Below are 18,907 nucleotides of genomic sequence, written 5' to 3' on the forward strand. Positions count from 1 at the left end.
GGAATCTATCTAGCTGCTTAATCGTTCACTAAGGAGAGGAGAAAGGACTGAGTCGTCATTTAAAATGTGAGGTAAGTGATGCCCAGCGGGCAGTTTGAAGCCCCTCCCGAGAGGCCAGAGGAGCCCCTCAAGTCACACCTCAGGCTCTTTGCTGAATTAAAAAGCTGCACCTCAGCAGTACAGTAAAGCAAGGATGCCCAACCCCTGATCTTAAAGACTTCAGTCTTGTTACTTTTCAATCAGGTGGATCATTCATGTCAGGGGACACCAGGTGAGTTCTTTCACTGACACTGCCCAATCGATGGCTTAATCAATCTTTTCAGTGCTTAGGCACAGCAAAAAGTGCCAGAGGACTCCTTTTTGACTTTCTGAATTTTGCCATTTCTGAAAGCCCCAGTTCTGTCCAGAGGCCTGTTTTGAATGTTGTTCCCCTCAGTCCTTAGGGAGGACAGCACTGCTATGAGTCACTCCGTCAGGGGGAAGTTAACTGGCAGTGCACTCTGGTTAACAGCCTGCTGGGTTTCATTTCGTAATGCAATTTGACCTCCTCTTTCCTGTGTGTGCAGCTTACCACAATTAGATCGGACAAAGCTGCTCTTTCCCAGCAATTAGTTTTTCAGGCCCTGTTTGAGGCTTTAGCCTGCTGAGCACAAGATGGCATCTTAAGACGGACAGACCACTCTGTCTGATAAAAGATCCAGTCTGGAAACATTGCTATTGTCTAGGCATCGTCATCCTTAGCTCTGATATCATGGGCAGAAAACTCATTCCTCTCCGTCGTTCATTGAAATTGATGGCTCATTTATTACAAAACCTTTCGATATTGGCAATCATTTCAATATTTCACAAGTAAAGTGGAAAAACTCAAGTGAAATGACAGCATTGAACCATCATATTTTTGTATAAAATATCTAATAGTTAAAGAGAAGTATTATTGTTTTGAATTTGGTCAAATTATTGTGGAAGAGGTGGGGAAAACTCGAGTGTCTGGTCTGGTTTCCCTGTCCTGTTGATGTTGAGGGAGCGTGTGTGCCTGAGCATGTGTCTGTTTCCCCTGTCCTGATAGTGTTGAGGGAGGGTGTGTGCCTGAGCATGTGTCTGTTTTCCCTGTCCTGATAATGTTGAGGGAGGGTGTGTGCCTGAGCATGTGTCTGTTTTCCCTGTCCTGATAATGTTGAGGGAGAGTGTGTGCCTGAGCATGTGTCTGTTTCCCCTGTCCTGATAATGTTGAGGGAGCGTGTGTGCCTGAGCATGTGTCTGTTTCCCCTGTCCTGATAATGTTGAGGGAGGGTGTGTGCCTGAGCATGTGTCTGTTTCCCCTGTCCTGATAATGTTGAGGGAGAGTGTGTGCCTGAGCATGTGTCTGTTTCCCCTGTCCTGATAATGTTGAGGGAGGGTGTGTGCCTGAGAATGTGTCTGTTTCCCCTGTCCTGATAATGTTGAGGGAGGGTGTGTGCCTGAGCATGTGTCTGTTTCCCCTGTCCTGATAATGTTGAGGGAGGGTGTGTGCCTGAGCATGTGTCTGTTTCCCCTGTCCTGAAACTCTGTTTCCATAGTCGGATTTTTCCTATTAAGTATGTTTTCAAAATGCATTCTATGTCCAGCTCACATTGTTATGTGGTGGGTGACACACTGATAGCCTGTTGCCTGCACTTGGATGGTGAATGGGAGGCGCGCTTTCAATTACCAGTTGAGAAATAAAAATATGATCTCGTTTTAATTGTGCACCAAAACTGTTTTACACACACGACTGCATTTAGAATTGTTGCACAATGAATGGGATAATAGAGGCACATGTTTTATTCCAGCAGCAACCAGCTGAGGAGCTGCAGGAGAAGTTCTCAAAATAGGCTCTGTATGCTGGGTGTGTGATAGTTGTGTTGGATAAATATGACACATGACTAGCAACACACAAAAGGCCAATTTTAATTTCACTAAATCATGCAAATTAACCTATAGACAAATAAGCATGCCGGTCAAAAGTATTTACGTCGACTGACATTTCCATAAATGAATGAAAACGATTATTTTGCAATGGGATTTTTTTTTCACCCGGTCATTTTGTCAGCAACAATTTTATTTATCTGCTTTTTTTTAAATGATTTTGTGGCCAAAAGCCAGCAGTTACCGGCTAATGGAAACCTTGAGCCGGATGATTCCACACTCTACTTGTCAGAACCCAAAGCCAGTGAGCTTCCAGTCAGTATCAGAATGAGTGCTTAATAATATACTGGTCTTAAATACATCTAAAACTGAAACATTGTGTTTGGTTCAAAACATTCTCTAAGACCTAAACCTTGACTTGAGTTGTACATAAAGGGTGTAAGCAAGTTGAGGAAGCTAAACTCTTAGGTATAACATTGGATGATCAATTATCATGGTCAAGTCATATTGTAAAAGTTATGAAGATGGGGAGGGGTATGTCTATTATAAAAAAATATATATATATTTTTGACACATCAACTTTACTATTTTTTCAGGTTGTGGTCTTGTCCCATCTTGATTACTGTCCAGTAATATAGTCAAGTGCAGCAAAAAAAAGACAACTGCTGGCTCTAAACAGAGCAGCACATCTTGCCCTTAACTGCACATACAGAACTAACATCAACAACATGCATGCCAGTCTTTCCTGGTTGTGGGTTGACGAGAGATTAACTGCTTCTCTTCTAGTTTTTATGAGAAGTATTGCTGTGGAAATTCCAGATTGTCTGTATAATCAAATACCATTCAGCTCAGACACCCATACATACCCCACAAGACATGCCAACAGCGGTCTCTTCAGTCCCTCAGTCCAAAACGAATTCACAGCAACGCAGAATTTTATAGGGCGCCATGAACGCATGGAACTCCCTTCCATACAAAAGCATTTTTAAGGTGGTGATAAGTTTTTGAAAAAAAAATCAACGTTTCAAAATTTGACCCTTGGGTCTTGACTTGATGTGCATTTGCAATATGAAAATTTACCGTGGAGCGCGCTCGCCATATACAGTGCCTTGCGAAAGTATTCGGCCCCCTTGAACTTTGCGACCTTTTGCCACAATTCAGGCTTCAAACATAAAGATATAAAACTGTATTTTTTTGTGAAGAATCAACAACAAGTGGGACACAATCATGAAGTGGAACGACATTTATTGGACATTTCAAACTTTTTTAACAAATCAAAAACTGAAAAATTGGGCGTGCAAAATTATTCAGCCCCTTTACTTTCAGTGCAGCAAACTCTCTCCAGAAGTTCAGTGAGGATCTCTGAATGATCCAATGTTGACCTAAATGACTAATGATGATAAATACAATCCACCTGTGTGTAATCAAGTCTCCGTATAAATGCACCTGCACTGTGATAGTCTCAGAGGTCCGTTAAAAGCGCAGAGAGCATCATGAAGAGCAAGGAACACACCAGGCAGGTCCGAGATACTGTTGTGAAGAAGTTTAAAGCCAGATTTGGATACAAAAATATTTCCCAAGCTTTAAACATCCCAAGGAGCACTGTGCAAGCGATAATATTGAAATGGAAGGAGTATCAGACCACTGCAAATCTACCAAGACCTGGCCGTCCCTCTAAACTTTCAGCTCATACAAGGAGAAGACTGATCAGAGATGCAGCCAAGAGGCCCATGATCACTCTGGATGAACTGCAGAGATCTACAGCTGAGGTGGGAGACTCTGTCCATAGGACAACAATCAGTCGTATATTGCACAAATCTGGCCTTTATGGAAGAGTGGCAAGAAGAAAGCCATTTCTTAAAGATATCCATAAAAAGTGTTGTTTTAAAGTTTGCCACAAGCCACCTGGGAGACACACCAAACATATGGAAGAAGGTGCTCTGGTCAGATGAAACCAAAATTGAACTTTTTGACAACAATGCAAAACGTTATGTTTGGCGTAAAAGCAACACAGCTGAACACACCATCCCCACTGTCAAACATGGTGGTGGCAGCGTCATGGTTTGGGCCTGCTTTTCTTCAGCAGGGACAGGGAAGATGGTTAAAATTGATGAGAAGATGGATGGAGCCAAATATAGGACCATTCTGGAAGAAAACCTGATGGAGTCTGCAAAAGACCTGAGACTGGGACAGAGATTTGTCTTCCAACAAGACAATGATCCAAAACATAAAGCAAAATCTACAATGGAATGGTTCAAAAATAAACATATCCAGGTGTTAGAATGGCCAAGTCAAAGTCCAGACCTGAATCCAATCGAGAATTTGTGGAAAGAACTGAAAACTGCTGTTCACAAGAGCCAGAAATCTTGCTTGTTTGTAGGTGACCAAATACTTATTGTCCACCATAATTTGCAAATAAATTAATTAAAAATCCTACAATGTGATTTTCTGGATTTTTTTTCTGATTTTGTCTGTCGTAGTTGAAGTGTACCTATGATGAAAATGACAGGCCTCTCTCATCTTTTTAAGTGGGAGAACTTGCACAATTGGTGGCTGACTAAATACTTTTTTGCCTCACTGTATTTTATCAATCTACACACAATACCCCATAATGACAAAAGCGTAAACAGATTTTTTTGTATTTAGACCCTTTCCTATGAAACTCGAAATTGTGCTCCGGTGCATCCTGTTTCCATTGATCATCCTTGATGTTTCTACAACTTGAACGGAGTCCACCTGTGGTAAATTCAATTGATTGGACATGATTTGGAAAGGCACCGCACCGGTCTATATAAGGTGCCACGGTTGACAATGCATATCAGAGCAAAAACCAAGCCATGAGGTCAAAGGAATTGTCCATAGAGCTCTGAGACAGGATTGTGTTGAGGCACAGATCTGAGGAAGAGTACCAAAAAATGTGTGCAGCACTGAAGGTCCCCAAGTACACAGTGGCCTCCATCATTCTTAAATGGAAGAAGTTTGGAACCACCAAGACTCTTCCTAGAGCTGGCCGCCCGACCAAACTCAGCATTCGGGTGAGAAAGGCTTTGGTCAGGGAGGTGACCAAGAACCCAATGGTCACTCTGACAGAGCTCCAGAATTCCTCTGTGGGGATGGAATAACCTTCCAGAAGGACAGCCATCTCTGCAGCACTCCACCAATCAGGCCTTTCTGGTAGAGTGGCCAGACAGAAGGTTAAAGGCACATGACAGCCTGCTTGGAGTTGGCCAAAAGGCACCTAAAGGACTCTCAGACCATGAGAAACAAGATTCTCTGGTCTGATGAAAACAATATTGAACTCTTTGGCCTGAATGCCAAGCATCACGTCTGGAGGGCACCTGGCCAATACCATCCCTACGGTGAAGCATGGTGGTGGCAGCATCATGCTGTGGGGATGTTTTTCAGCGGCAGGGGCTGAGAGACTAGTCAGGATCGACGGAAAGATTAAAGGAGATCTCGGGACCTCAGACTGGGGCAAAGGTTCACCTTCCAACAGGACAACGACCCTAAGCACACATCCAAGACAATGACATTGGCTTCTGGACAAGTCTCTGAATGTCCTTGACTGGCCCAGCCAGAGTCCGGACTTCTACCCAATTTTGAAAATCTCTGGATAGACCTGAAAATAGCTGTGCAGCGACACTCCCCATCCAACCTGACAGAACTTGAAAGGATTTTCAGAGAAGAATGGGATAAACTCCCCAAGTACAGCTGTGCTTAGCTTGTAGCGTCATACCCAAGAAGACTCGAGACTATAATCGCTGCCAAAGGTGCTTCAACAAAGTACTGAGGAAATGGTCTGAAAACTTATGTGATATTTGTTTTTTTATATACATTTGGGGAAACAATCTAAAAAACAGTTTTTGTCAGTCATTTTGTGTGTATTGTGTGTATATTGATGGGGGGGACAATTGAATCAATTTTAGAATAAGGCTGAAACGTGGAAAAAAGTGAAGGGGTCTGAATACTTTTCAAAGACAATGAATATGAATCCACAATGGCTACAGTAGAAAGCACGTACAGTAAGTTCTCAGATTTAACCTAAATATTATGGTATGGTAGCCATGGTGAAGTGAATTTTCATAGTGCCATTTTCAGTCCTGTTGGTGACCTGTGATGTGTGTTCCCTGGAGCTTCATGTCAAGGGATTGGAGTTCCAACTACTGGGCCTATATCCCCCAGTCCCTCCCTGCCAGGCTTCATCCAGGGACAGCTAGGCCATGGGGGAACGCTGGGTGTGGGTTGATCTATTGGAGGAGCCAGAGCCCTGTCTGGTTCTTCCCCACAGACGCATGGAGTAATTTGGGCTGTGTCCCGCAAGGCGGCCCAGTCACCCCCGGCCCAGCAAGGTAATTCATCTTATTTAGTGGCATGTCCAGCCCTCTTCCCCACAGCCACAAAGCACAGGAGCCGTTAGCCTGGCTCCCAGTGACGGGCACATAGTCCTGTTGTACAAACTACACCCTCTCTGTCTTTGTGTCACTGTCTCTGTCTTGCTTTGTCCTTATTGCCTAAATGACTTTGTAGAGGACAAATATGGCCCCTATTGCACTAATATGGTGTGTGCAAGTTGTATTTTTACTACTTTCATCTCCCCATCTTCAGAACTGCTTCCTTCTTTGTTTCCTTTGACCTGAATCGTCCAAATGAGTGTTTACCTTATCCCTACTCAGTGTCAGGAAACCTGTACAAAGAACTGTTGCTGTATTTGTCTTCTGTATAACATCTGTTCTACTTCAAAGCTGATTTTCTCATATCAGTGATAAGTCATTCTTCAAACTCACTGGAGTGAGGAATATGATTATCATGATCAATATTTACTAATATTATCTGCCACCCAGCCTGGCCCGGTTGTTTGGGGTTGCAGATCATTTGATTGCTTATTAAACCTTGTTGACAGTTTGCTTGATGACTCTAGTTGGGGCTCTGGTTTATTTATTCTCCAGCGTCCTGGCGTCATTAAAAGCATTAATCACACAAATTGGATGAGATGTAGGTACACAGGATATCTCCAGTCTCGGCCTTTCTGTATGTGCTAACCCTGGTGGGATGGGATGATTTGTGGATGTCCTCTACTTACGGCACGGGAGCTCCAGATTACTTTCATAACCTCCTCAGAATTGAGCCATAAAAGTCCAATGTAATAAATGACAGAGTGGCGAGAGAGAGGTAGACAGACAACCAACACCTCATCACAGAGCAGAGGGAGGAGGGGCGGGCAGAAGGAACAGCGCTGTGGATTTAGTAGAACAGGTTAACAGGTGACCTTGTCCAGAGGCTTCAAGGACACAGCGGGAGACATTGTGATTATTAGTAGAACAGGTTAACAGGTGACCTTGTCCAGAGGCTTCAAGGACACAGCGGGAGACATTGTGATTATTAGTAGAGCAGGTTAACAGGTGACCTTGTCCAGAGACTGCAAGGGCACAGCAGGAGATTATTTGGTGGCTGACGCACACTGCCCTAGCCGTTTTTTTTTGAGTAGGTCACTAGTCTCAGCGGGTGTCCAGTGAATGAAACGATGGGGGAAAGCACCGCCCTGTACCTACGCAGCTCCTGAATGATTCTTTTGAAAGGCCACCAGCTCCTGCCTTTGAGATTGTACTCTTTATACATCATCTACATCTGCTTTTTGAAAAGACCCCATTAAATTACTTTCATCAGACCGACTCTGTTGCTGTTTTACCTTATTAGTTCTTGCCCTCTCATCTTTGTGCAGGCGTTTGGTACTAGTGAGACATTCCCCACTATTGAGAGGCTGGACATGCCATTTTAATACTTCATAGAGGAGAGAATATCTTTTCACAACAATTGGATTAGCATGAAGCCATGTGGCACAGGTCCCTCGGAAGGCAATGACACACACCGGATTGTTGCTGCTTGGAGACGTCTCCGCGCATATCCAAGACCAACACTCCCTGTTCTTCACAGCGTCTTACGACCTCCTCTGACTGCTCCATGTCACTTCAGAACTAGTACAGGAACATGTGATGATGGAACACACAGATACGATCATGTGTACAGCTTTGTTATCTCGGTTAGTTACAGTATATCCCAATAATCAGAATTTCATTCAGAAACTCATACGCTGCATTTAGCTGCACACAGAGCACTTTTCCTGAGAGCCAAAATGTCTGAATGAAATACAGATTATTGACTGGGGCATCTCCCCGAGAGTGAGTGCATTCACAGAAACTTCTGGATACTTCATAGGGAATGTATTTATTCTACATGAGTATTCGTATTTCCTACAGTACAGAATCCTCTCAGGACTCAACATAGACGGGAAGATGCACATGTGCCTTGTATATTGGTGTCATTGTATTTGATTCAATGTAAAGCTCTCGTGACATGGTGACATTTTCCTGTCCCTGATCTGAAGGGGTTGATAGATGTATATCCAGGGCTGTGACGGTGGGAAGAAAGGAGGCATAGAGAGGGAGGTGGTGTGAGGCAGCTCAGCGTTGAAGAGCAGAGCAGAGTGCAGTGCAGGATGGGAAGGAAGGCCTCAGAGCCTCCACGCTCTGCTCTGCTCTTATCTGATTAGTTCTTATCAGCCTGGTGCAGGAAGCGGGCCTAAACACTCTCTCTCTGTTTCACTCTTCCGGTCTCTGTCTCTTTCCCTGTCTTTCTTTTCCTCTCACTCTCTCTGTTCCTCTCTGCCTTTCGCTCTCACTCTCTCCGTCTCTCTCTCACCCTCTCTCTCTCACACACACACACACACACACACACACACACCAGGAAACAGCCTCTTCTTTCCCTACTCTCTAACAGGAAGCAGGGCCATGCTGCATGTGAGAATAAAGGCCCATGTGACAGGAAGAGCTTTATGGCCATTGTCCAAGGATCCCTGTCACCACCTCTTAGACATTGACGGAATGACATGAAGAGATTGTTTTTGCTGATGAGTCTCTCTCTGTGTTTTTGGCAGGTGTTCAGGAGGAAGGCCATAGAACTGGGAGAGAAGCTGTTGCCTGCATTCAAAACCCCCACAGGCATCCCCTGGGCCCTCCTAAACCTGAAGAGGTGAGTCCTGCACTCATACAGCACATGTCTGTCTGTTTATATACACACTGTACAGTCTGCCCACTCTACTACAAGTAAATCACTATTCCTAATAGTAGAACATCACTCATTATACATTTAGAAGAGGACAATACCTAGACCCTGCACCTCTACAGACATGACACACACCCACTGAGCAGCTTGAAACAGCTCACTCTTCCCTTGCATCACTCGTCCTTGTACTCCATTCACAGGAGTAAAGAGCAAAAGCCTTCAATTAGGGCTGGGCGATCATATCTGGTTCATTTTTTTTCCTAAATGATGGCCGCTTCACGACATCTCTAAATTTGCTTTGTTGCACAATTAAAGGTCAACACACGGCATTTCAAACAGTCAGGAATAATCTACTGAATTCAGGAACTTGTGAAGTTATACCTAGGCTAAATATAAGCCTTCCACAACCATAAGACGTACTATTAATTTAAATATTTGATCATAGTTTAACCTGCTTTTTTTGTTGTTGCAATAATCACTGATCTAGCTTAGTCTGTCTATGAAAATGCCCTTTTTTGTTACAAATTTAACTAGAACCATGCAAATCCACTAATAATGAACAACTTCTTCTTGTATCAGGCATTATATATAATGAACAACTTCTTCTTGTAGCAGGCATTATATATAATGAACAACTTATTCTTGTAGCAGGCATTATATATAATGAACACGGGTCTCATAAACAATCTCTCAAGCACAAACGCACGTGCTAGTAAGTAGCAAGCTAAAGTCTAGTCAACTTGGATCTATTTGCTTGCTAACCAGGTGGAACAGTTGAACTGTTATGCATACACCATCCTGTCTGTCTCTAATTGTTTGAACAACACCGCCTGTTCACTTTGTTTAGATAATAAAATCTACTGGCCTATCTGGATAAGAACCAGTTGTTTAGATAATAAAATCTACTGGCCTATCTGGATAAGAACCAGTTGTTTAGATAATAAAATCTACTGGCCTATCTGGATAAGAACCAGTTGTTTAGATAATAAAATCTACTGGCCTATCTGGATAAGAGCCAGTTGTTTAGATAATAAAATCTACTGGCCTATCTGGATTAGAAGATGCTCATTTCTCAGAATGAGAACCAGTTGCCAGTTCTTTATTTAAATGTGTCTTTTAATGCTCATTGCACATTTATAAAACTCAGACTAGACAGCTAGTACAAAACAGTCTGTGGCTAAAATGCTTTTCTAGCCGTGTGTGGTACTGCAATGCCGCGCATAACAGTAACTGAGCATGAATTTTCCACAATCATTAATACTCTTGTTTTAGTAGGGTCTGCCCTGTTTATATTTTGGTAGTTGAGACATAAAGGGTATGGTTGGAAAGGTTAAGTTGTCTATTACAGTAAAATAATGTCTCTAAGCGTTTTGGTGTCCATATGACCCATTCTGTAGCGTGTTTAAACTGCTTGTTGTCAGAGAAGAAGAAGTTATCTTTCTCTTTCTGTTGTTGTGAGTCGCAGGGGGAGGGGCTTGGTGTCTGTGTGCAGGTGGGAAGGTGCACACTCTACACAGCACAGAAGCAGCAAAGAAGACTAGACCAAAAAGACAGAACGTTAATGCATTTTTATTTTTTTCATGATTCTAGCGATACAGGCATGTGGAACATTAATTTGATATATCACCCTACCTTCAATAGTTTCACTCTCCCTCCCTCTGTTTCCCTCGGTTACATTAACTGCGCAGACTATTGCAAATACTTGTCTTTCTCCCCGGCTTTAAAGTGTTCTCCGCTCTGGTTTGTTTTGCTGCTTCCTTTATTCCATCCCCCAAACCACAGAAGTGAGGAATGTTGTCTGTGTATCGATGTTCTGGGCTCTGCCATTGATAAGTCAGTGTTTTGACTACACCTTGTCTGGACCAAGTTTTTAGTTATGATGCTCTCTCGCAAATGGAGCCTGCCTCCAGATTATTATCCTGCCTGCACCTTACTCTGAATGGCCCCTGCTCAGCGTCTCGACTACAGTGTCCATAGCTGCCATGGCTCCCTCTCTCCTGCTCTACACAGAAACTGCTTCAAAACAATGCAGCGCTGTCAAGGTCATGTGTTGTCCCGGCTAACAAATCCATAGACTGCCCTCCCTGGACCTCCTTGTTCCCCTCCCTCCATCACTAACCTTGCTCTTACCGTATCCCCCCTGAAGGGACAAACCTATCCGCCCACCTCCCTCAGAAAAGAGAGAGGGAGACGGGATGGAGTCTGGAGGATAGAGGGTCAGCTGCTACTCTCTAGGGGCAAACCTGTTGGAGGATTTTTATTGGGTTGGGAAATTGTTTTTCCAGAGACGCTAAACAAGTTGCTGCCTGGTGGGTAAAAGGGGGATGAAGCAGGGAGGGAGAGGAAGAACAGGGGGGCGTGTGACGCCAGCGGTTAGTCTCAGCTATGAGAATAAACATCCTCTCTGTTATGTCCCATCTGTCCTGTCTGCTCCAGTCCTGCAGCTAGTGTAGCGTGCTCAACCCCGGCAGTCCAATGGCTGAGAGAGGCCTTATTTGCATACCATACTCACTCTTAACAATTCCTGCTCACTACACAACCCTCAGCACAGCAAAGAACAGGGAGAGGGATTTTATCAATATCACAGAAACTGAACATGTGTGTGGCTTGTCACTGCTACTGCACTGAATTAAATAAATGTCTTTAGCTTAATATGTTGTATGTTATATTTTCTCAGATACCTACACACTGTCTGATGGCTGTTTTTATTAGCCAGGAGGGAGAAGAAAACCTCAAAGCTCTCCCCCTGTAATCGCAGGATTCATCTGAATGCATTCTTTTCGTTTTTCTCGCCAGTGAGTGCTCGGCCCAGTTCGTCAGATATGAATTAAAACCCAGGTTGTCTTGGAGATGGCCATGCGGGTCGGTGTATCAAATTCATTTCCCCCGCTTATGGCGAATGAAGGGCTTTCTTCACGTATCATCACATGGTGGTTGAAGCTACTAGTCTCCTGGAGTTAGATCTGAGGCCCCAGAGGACTGCCGCCCGCCCAGGCATGGTCCTCACCCCACCACAGGCCCCCAGGAGCCCCAACAGATAGGTGGTAATGATGCATTTACCCATGTCACTGAACCATAACTGGGTTAGCTTATATAGAGCCCACCAGACCTCAACCACAGATGTAATTTCTGATATGGAGATGCTAAGGCATATGAGCGAATAAACTGGATATGGGAAAGGGGAATAGGTTTCACAAAGTATACACACGTTAATGCAGAGCTGGCATATGTCTACTTGCTGTCTAGAAACAGATGTGTATCAGTAGGCAGAACCTCCATTCACTTACAGTGAGCTGTGTTATGTTTGTTAGGAAACACAGCAGCTCTCATACTCATTCTCTCTCGTTAACGTGATGACTAACGAGGCAAACTCTGTGGCTGTCAAAAGCCTATTTGTATGCAACTAATTTTCTTGTTGTAGGTTATGCCTGGCCAGCCCTCTTCCCTGTGTTTTTCATTTTGTGGATGCTTGTTGCTAAAAAAATCTCAAAGTGGTCCCTTTGGGGAATTCTGAATCTAAACTCACTGTTGTATCGCTGCAGATAGAAAGAGAGGATTGACATGTATCAACAACTTGTATTTTTTGTTGCATCTTTGTGTGTGTGTGGATGGTTCTGTATATTAGGGGTTGTGTTTTTACAGATGATGGTTCTTCACCTTTTAAAGTACAAAGGCTCCTAACCTGGCTACTGCTGTAACCTGGTAAATCATGTATTTGACCCGCTAAATGTTGACAGCAACACCGTAACCCAATTTAAAAGATGACACTTACCCTGTAATAGAAGGAGGAACGTTTGGGCTATTTTGGCGTTTGTACTTTGTCCCACTTTAAATGGAGGGACATGTTCTCAGATGTGTTAGAACCAGTAACCCAATTGCAGACAGCCACGGGCAGTTTTCCCTCTCCTTTTCCACACTCCTCAGAAAACAGTTAAGTGAAGCCAAGTGATTTTTAATGTTGTAGAAGACCATTCCCAACATTTTCAACACTGAAATTACAGTTATAGTAGATAATATGTATTCAACATGTAGACAGTTTTGTAGAGTATCTGCAGAGGGATATTCCTACACCCACAGTATAAACCTGTCCAGCCCTCCAGCCCTTTCTAACGAGGATGACAGCTACAGTACCTTCGGAAAGTATTCTTACCTCTTGACTTATTCCGCATTTTGTTGTGTTAAGCCTGAATTCAACATTTATTCAATGTTTTTTTCTCACCCATCTACCCACAATGCCCCATAATTAGATATTTTTTCAAATGTGTTGAAAATTAATTATCTAATTTACACATGTATTCACACCCTTAAGTCAAACCTTTCTAGAAGCACCTTTGGCGCCGATTACAGTTGTGAGTCTTTTGGGTAAGCTTTGCACACCTGGATTGTACAATATTTGCCCATTATTCTTTAAAGAATTATTCAACCATCAGTTTTCTCATATCAAAACCATGAAACTCTAACTGTTTTAAAATCACCATTGGCCTCATGGTGAAATCCCTTAGCAATTTTCTTCCTCACCGGCAACTGAGTTAGGAAGGACACCTGTATCTTTGTAGTGACTGGATGTATTGATACACCACCCAAAGCCTAATTAACAACTTCACCAAAGGGATAATTGCTTTTTTTTACACATCTACGAATCGGTGACCTTCTTTGCGAGTCATTGAAAAACCTCCCAGGTCTTTGTTCTTAAATCTGTGCTTGAAATTCACTGCTCAACTGAGGGACCTTACAGATAATTGTATGTGTGGGGTACAGAGATGAGGTAGTCATTCAAAATCACGTTAACCACTATTATTGAACAAGGAATGAGCACATGCAAGAATGGGAGAAACTCCCCAAATACAAGTGTGCCAAGCTTGTAGCGTCATACCCAAGAAGACTCAAGGCTGTAATCGCTGCAAAAGGTGCTTTAAATCAAATGAAATCAAATGTATTTGTCACATACACATGGTTAGCAGATGTTAATGCGAGTGTAGCTAAATGCTTGTGCTTCTAGTTCCGACAATGCAGTAATAACCAACGAATAATCTAACCTAACAATTACAAAACGACTACCTTATACACACAAGTGTAAAGGGATAAAGAATATGTACATAAAGATATATGAATGAGTGATGGTACAGAACGGCATAGGCAAGATGCAGTAGATGGTATTGAGTACAGTATATACATATGAGATGAGTAATGTAGGGTATGTAAAAAAAGTGCCATAGTTTAAAGTGGCTAATGATACATGTATTACATAAAGATGCAGTAGATGATATAGAGTACAGTATATACATATACATATGAGATGGATAATGTAGGGTATGTAAACAGTATATTAAGTAGCATTGTTTAAAGTGGCTAGTGATATATTTTACATAAATTTCCATCAATTCCCATTATTAAAGTGGCTGGAGTTGAGTCAGTGTGTTGGCAGCAGCCACTCAATGTTAGTGGTGGCTGTTTAACAGTCTGATGGCCTTGAGAAAGAAGCTGTTTTTCAGTCTCTCGGTCCCCGCTTTGATGCACCTGTACTGACCTCGCCTTCTGGATGATAGCGGGGTGAACAGGCAGTGGCTCGGCTCGGGTGGTTGTTGTCCTTGATGATCTTTATGGCCTTCCTGTGACATCGGGTGGTGTAGGTGTCCTGGAGGGCAGGTAGTTTGCTCCCGGTGATGCGTTGTGCAGACCTCACTACCCTCTGGAGAGCCTTACGGTTGTGGGTGGAGCTGTTGCCGTACCAAGCGGTGATACAGCCCGACAGGATTCTCTCGATTGTGCATCTGTAGAAGTTTGTGAGTGCTTTTGGTGACGAGCCAAATTTCTTCAGCCTCCTGAGGTTGAAGAGGCGCTGCTGCGCCTTCTTCACGATGCTGTCTGTGTGGGTGGACCAATTTAGTTTGTCCGTGATGTGTACGCCGAGGAACTTAACTCACTACCCTCTCCACTACTGTCCCATCGATGTGGATCGGGGGGTGCTCCCTCTGCTGTTTCCTGAAGTCCACAATCATCTCCTTAGTTTTGTTGACGTTGAGTGTGAGGTTATTTTCCTGACACCACACTCCGAGGGTCCTCACCTCCTCCCTGTAGGCCGTCTCGTCGTTGTTGGTAATCAATCCTACCACTGTAGTGTCGTCCGCAAACTTGATGATTGAGTTGGAGGCGTGCATGGCCACGCAGTCGTGGGTGAACAGGGAGTACAGGAGAGGGCTCAGAACGCACCCTTGTGAAGCCCCAGTGTTGAGGATCAGCGGGGTGGAGATGTTGTTACCTACCCTCACCACCTGGGGGCGGCCCGTCAGGAAGTCCAGTACCCAGTTGCACAGGACGAGGTCGAGACCCAGGGTCTCAAGCTTGATGACGAGTTTGGAGGGTACTATGGTGTTAAATGCTGAGCTGTAGTCGATGAACAGCATTCTCACATAGGTATTCCTCTTGTTCAGATGGGTTAGGGCAGTGTGCAGTGTGGTTGAGATTGCATCGTCTGTGGAACTATTTGGGCGGTAAGCAAATTGGAGTGGGTCTAGGGTGTCAGGTAGGGTGGAGGTGATATGGTCCTTGACTAGTCTCTCAAAGCACTTCATGATGACGGAAGTGAGTGCTACAGGGCGGTAGTCGTTTAGCTCAGTTACCTTAGCTTTCTTGGGAACAGGGACAATGGTGGCCCTCTTGAAGCATGTGGGAACAGCAGACTGGGATAAGGATTGATTGAATATGTCCGTAAACACACCAGCCAGCTGGTCTGCACATGCTCTAAGGGCGCGGCTGGGGATGCCGTCTGGGCCTGCAGCCTTGCGAGGGTTAACACGCTTAAATGTTTTACTCATGTCGGCGGAAGTGAAGGCGAGTCCGCATGTTTTGGTTGCGGGCCGTGTCAGTGGCACTGTATTGTCCTCAAAGCGGGCAAAAAAGTTATTTAGTCTGCCTGGGAGCAAGACATCCTGGTCCGTGACGGGGCTGGTTTTCTTTTTGTAATCCGTGATTGACTGTAGACCCTGCCACATACCTCTTGTGTCTGAGCCGTTGAATTACGACTCTACTTTGTCTCTATACTGATGCTTAGCTTGTTTGATTGCCTTGTGGAGGGAATAGCTATACTGTTTGTATTCGGTCCTGTTTCCCGTCACCTTGCCCTGGTTAAAAGCAGTGGTTCGCGCTTTCAGTTTCACGCGAATGCTGCCATCAATCCACGATTTCTGGTTTGGGAATGTTTTAATCGTTGCTATGGGAACGACATCTTCAATGCACTTTCTAATGGACTCGCTCACCGAATCAGCGTATTCGTCAACGTTGTTGTTGGACGCAGTGCGGAACATATCCCAGTCCACGTGATGGAAGCAGTCTTGGAGCGTGGAATCAGATTGGTCGGACCAGCGTTGAACAGACCTGAGCGCGGGAGCTTCTTATTTTAGCTTCTGTCTGTAGGCAGGGAGCAACAAAATGGAGTCGTAGTCAGCTTTTCCGAAAGGAGGGTGGGGGAAGATAGAATAGCAATGATCCAAGGTTTTACCAGCCCTGGTTGCGCAATCGATATGCTGATACAATTTAAGGAGTCTTGTTTTCAGATTAGCCTTGTTAAAATCCCCAGCTACAATGAATGCAGCCTCAGGATATGTGGTTTCCAGTTTACATAGAGTCAAATAAAGTTTGTTCAGAGCCATCGATGTGTCTGCTTGTGGGGGAATATATACGGCTGTGATTATAATCGAAGAGAATTCCCTTGGTAGATAATGCGGTCGACATTTGATTGTGAGGAATTCTAAATCAGGTGAACAGAAGGACTTGAGTTCCTGCATGTTGTTGTGACCACACCACGTCTCGTTAACCATAAGGCATACGCCCCCGCCCCTCTTCTTACCAGAAAGATGTTTGTTTCTGTCGGCGCAATGCGTGAAGAAACCAGCTGGCTGCACCGATTCCGTTAGCGTCTCTCGAGTGAGCCATGTTTCCGTGAAGCAAAGAACGTTAGTGTCTCTGATGTCCATCTGGAATGCTACCCTTGCTCGGATTTCATCAACCTTGTTGTCAAGAGACTGGACATTGGCGAGAAGTATGCTAGGGAGTGGTGCGCGATGTGCCCGTCTCCGGAGCCTGACCAGAAGACCACCTCGTTTCCCTCTTTTACGACGTCTTTGTTTTAGGTCGCAGGCTGGGATCCATTCCGTTGTCCTGGGTGAAAGGCTGAACACAGGATCCGCTTCAGGAAAGTCATATTCCTGGTCGTACTGATGGTGAGTTGATGTTGCTCTTATATTTAGTAGTTCTTCCCGACTGTATGTAATGAAACCTAAGATGACCTGGGGTACCAATGTAAGACATAACACGTAAAAAAACAAAAAACTACAGTTTCCTAGGAACGCGAAGCGAGGCGGCCATCTCTGTCGGCGCCGGAAGTAAAGTACTGAAAGTACTTCAACAAAGTACTTCAACAAAGTAATGAGTAAAGGGTCTGAATAATTATGTAAATGTCATATTTCCATTTTGTTTTTAATACATTTGAAAAGATGACAACCTGTTTTTGCTTTGTCATTAAAAAAAACTATTTAATCAATTTTAGAATAAGGCTGTTAAGTACCAAAATGTTGAAAAAGTCGAGGGATCTGAATATTTTCCGAATGCACTGTATATAGTGTAATTGTTGTTTATTGATGTGTTCATGCAGGGCTCATCTGGGAAATAGACCTGGGTCTCAGCATGACTCCCTGCTTAAATAAAGGTGAAATAAATCAAAAATAAACATAAGAGAGAGAACTCCACCTCCACTAAGAGTCATTAACTGCTGGAAGCTGCTAGCAGAGTGACACATGAGGTGGGTTGCATACAGAGGCTTTTAAAGGCTACTTCTTCCAATCCATGCACATCCAGCATATGAAGGAAGGATGGAAAGAACCAGGGCTGGGTGAACAAAAAAACAATTGATTTTACTCTTAGCGCCGTACCACAACCTTGACCCAGATTGAGCTAGAACGGGCCTGTGGCATTGGGTGTACCCGAAGGGAGCGTGGTCAAATCACGCCCCCTCTTTCACTCTCACTCTCTCTCTGGGTCCATAGTCCCTTACCTCTATCCTTTCCTCCTCATCCTCCCTTCTATGGACTTCCAGATGATCCTAGCTTTGCAAATCACTGCGAGCATGGACTGGGCCAGAGTGCATTCATTGAGGCCATTGATGGTTGGTAATTGAGCAGAAAAGGCAATGGGATTCTGCTTCATCCTAGTGTGTCTTCATCGCTATCCAGGTGAGAATGTCCTCTCAGGTCACAGATGGATGGTTCTCCTATGAACACCGAGGTAGAGAGTTCCTGGCATACAGGCTTGCTACCGCTGGGCTTGCTACCGCTAGGCTTGCTACCACTAATTGTTGTTCCTGGGTCACGTAATCAATCTGACTGGCTTCATCTCTTCTGTTCTCTGCTTGTTTGTTTGTCTTCCTTTTCATCCTCCCATGGAGTGGAGGTGATGTCTTTGTTCATTAAACGACAAGAATCATACCGCTAGAATAATCAAGCAAATCTACACCAGAGGGATTGGATTATTTAATTAGCTGATTGTGTTTTTATGTAAATATTAATTCAACCTTTCATCAAAGAGGCAATGGTAAAATATTTGTGCTAGCTACATGACTAGATTCCTTTATGTGAAATCAAACACTATCACAATTCTTCCCTTAACTTTTGCGTTTGCTATTTTCTCCTTTCTGAAAGTCAAATGGAACAGACATTACTTTCATGATACATGATACAGTTTCAAAACCACTGAAGCAGTTTGTTTGAAACGCGGGAGCAATTACAAATGTACTCAAGCCGCGGTAATAATTGCCTATATTTAGGTGGGTGGGTTTGTTCTAGGGAAAAAAATACTGTACTCTGTGACAGCCAGCTAATGTTTAGGGAGATGAGGATGAGTAATGGAGCGAAAGGACATTTCCAGTCCTATTGAGGAGTTGACAGTTATGTGAGTGTCTGCTGCAGGTGTA

General features: G+C 43.9%; 1 protein-coding gene across 1 annotated transcript in view; it reads left to right on the plus strand.

The window, feature by feature from the left end:
- Positions 1-18,907, plus strand: part of LOC110529582 (mannosyl-oligosaccharide 1,2-alpha-mannosidase IA) — a 169,122-nt gene that overhangs the window by 116,083 nt on the left and 34,132 nt on the right. Inside the window, exon 5 of the mRNA XM_021611921.3 lies at positions 8,816-8,910. Within this exon, the coding sequence (XP_021467596.1) occupies positions 8,816-8,910 (95 nt within the window). The remainder of the gene's footprint in view (positions 1-8,815; positions 8,911-18,907) is intronic.

This window comes from Oncorhynchus mykiss, chromosome 8 (assembly GCF_057628025.1).
Source record: "Oncorhynchus mykiss isolate SJ-2025 chromosome 8, ASM5762802v1, whole genome shotgun sequence".
NCBI classification, from domain to species: domain Eukaryota; kingdom Metazoa; phylum Chordata; class Actinopteri; order Salmoniformes; family Salmonidae; genus Oncorhynchus; species Oncorhynchus mykiss.